The sequence below is a fragment of the Buceros rhinoceros genome, unplaced genomic scaffold (genome assembly GCF_000710305.1).
Source record: "Buceros rhinoceros silvestris isolate BGI_N320 unplaced genomic scaffold, ASM71030v1 scaffold39443, whole genome shotgun sequence".
In the NCBI taxonomy this organism is placed as follows: domain Eukaryota; kingdom Metazoa; phylum Chordata; class Aves; order Bucerotiformes; family Bucerotidae; genus Buceros; species Buceros rhinoceros.
The window spans coordinates 591-983 of NW_010403697.1; the positions used below are offsets into that span (position 1 = coordinate 591).

Sequence of the window (393 nt, forward strand, 5' to 3'; positions counted from 1 at the left end):
GACTTGCAGACAGTTTTCAGTAGCCTCGGGGGTCTGAAGTAGAATTCGGGCGAGCTTCCCTTCTCCACGGCTTGCCACTCGTACCTGCCTTCCAGGGGCCTGTGATTCTGGAAATCGAAATTCCACTTCCTCTGGCATGCCTCCTCCATCTCCTGGCGGTGCTTCTTCAAGTCTCTGTTTAACTCTTCGTGATTCACCGGCCCGAAGAGGTTCCTGCAGGCTGACGGCTTCGGGTACTCCGACTGCCTGGCTTCCATGCGCTCGAGGGTAGGGCTCCCATTAGAAATACGGACGTTTGACATCTCCCCCCACCCTCTTTCTTCTAGCGGCGGTTGTTTTGCTCGCTGCTCTCCCCCCTTCCCAGCCGCCGCCGCCGCCGCCTCCTCCTCTCCG

General features: G+C 59.0%; 1 protein-coding gene across 1 annotated transcript in view; it reads right to left on the minus strand.

Annotated features, from left to right (window-relative positions):
• LOC104490779 (cyclin-dependent kinase inhibitor 1B-like) overlaps positions 1-302 on the minus strand; it is a gene marked incomplete at its 3' end in the record, with an annotated part of 755 nt that extends 453 nt beyond the window's left edge. The window contains exon 1 of the mRNA XM_010133114.1: positions 1-302. Coding sequence (XP_010131416.1) covers positions 1-302 — 302 coding nt within the window.
• Positions 303-393: the final 91 nt, after the last annotated feature.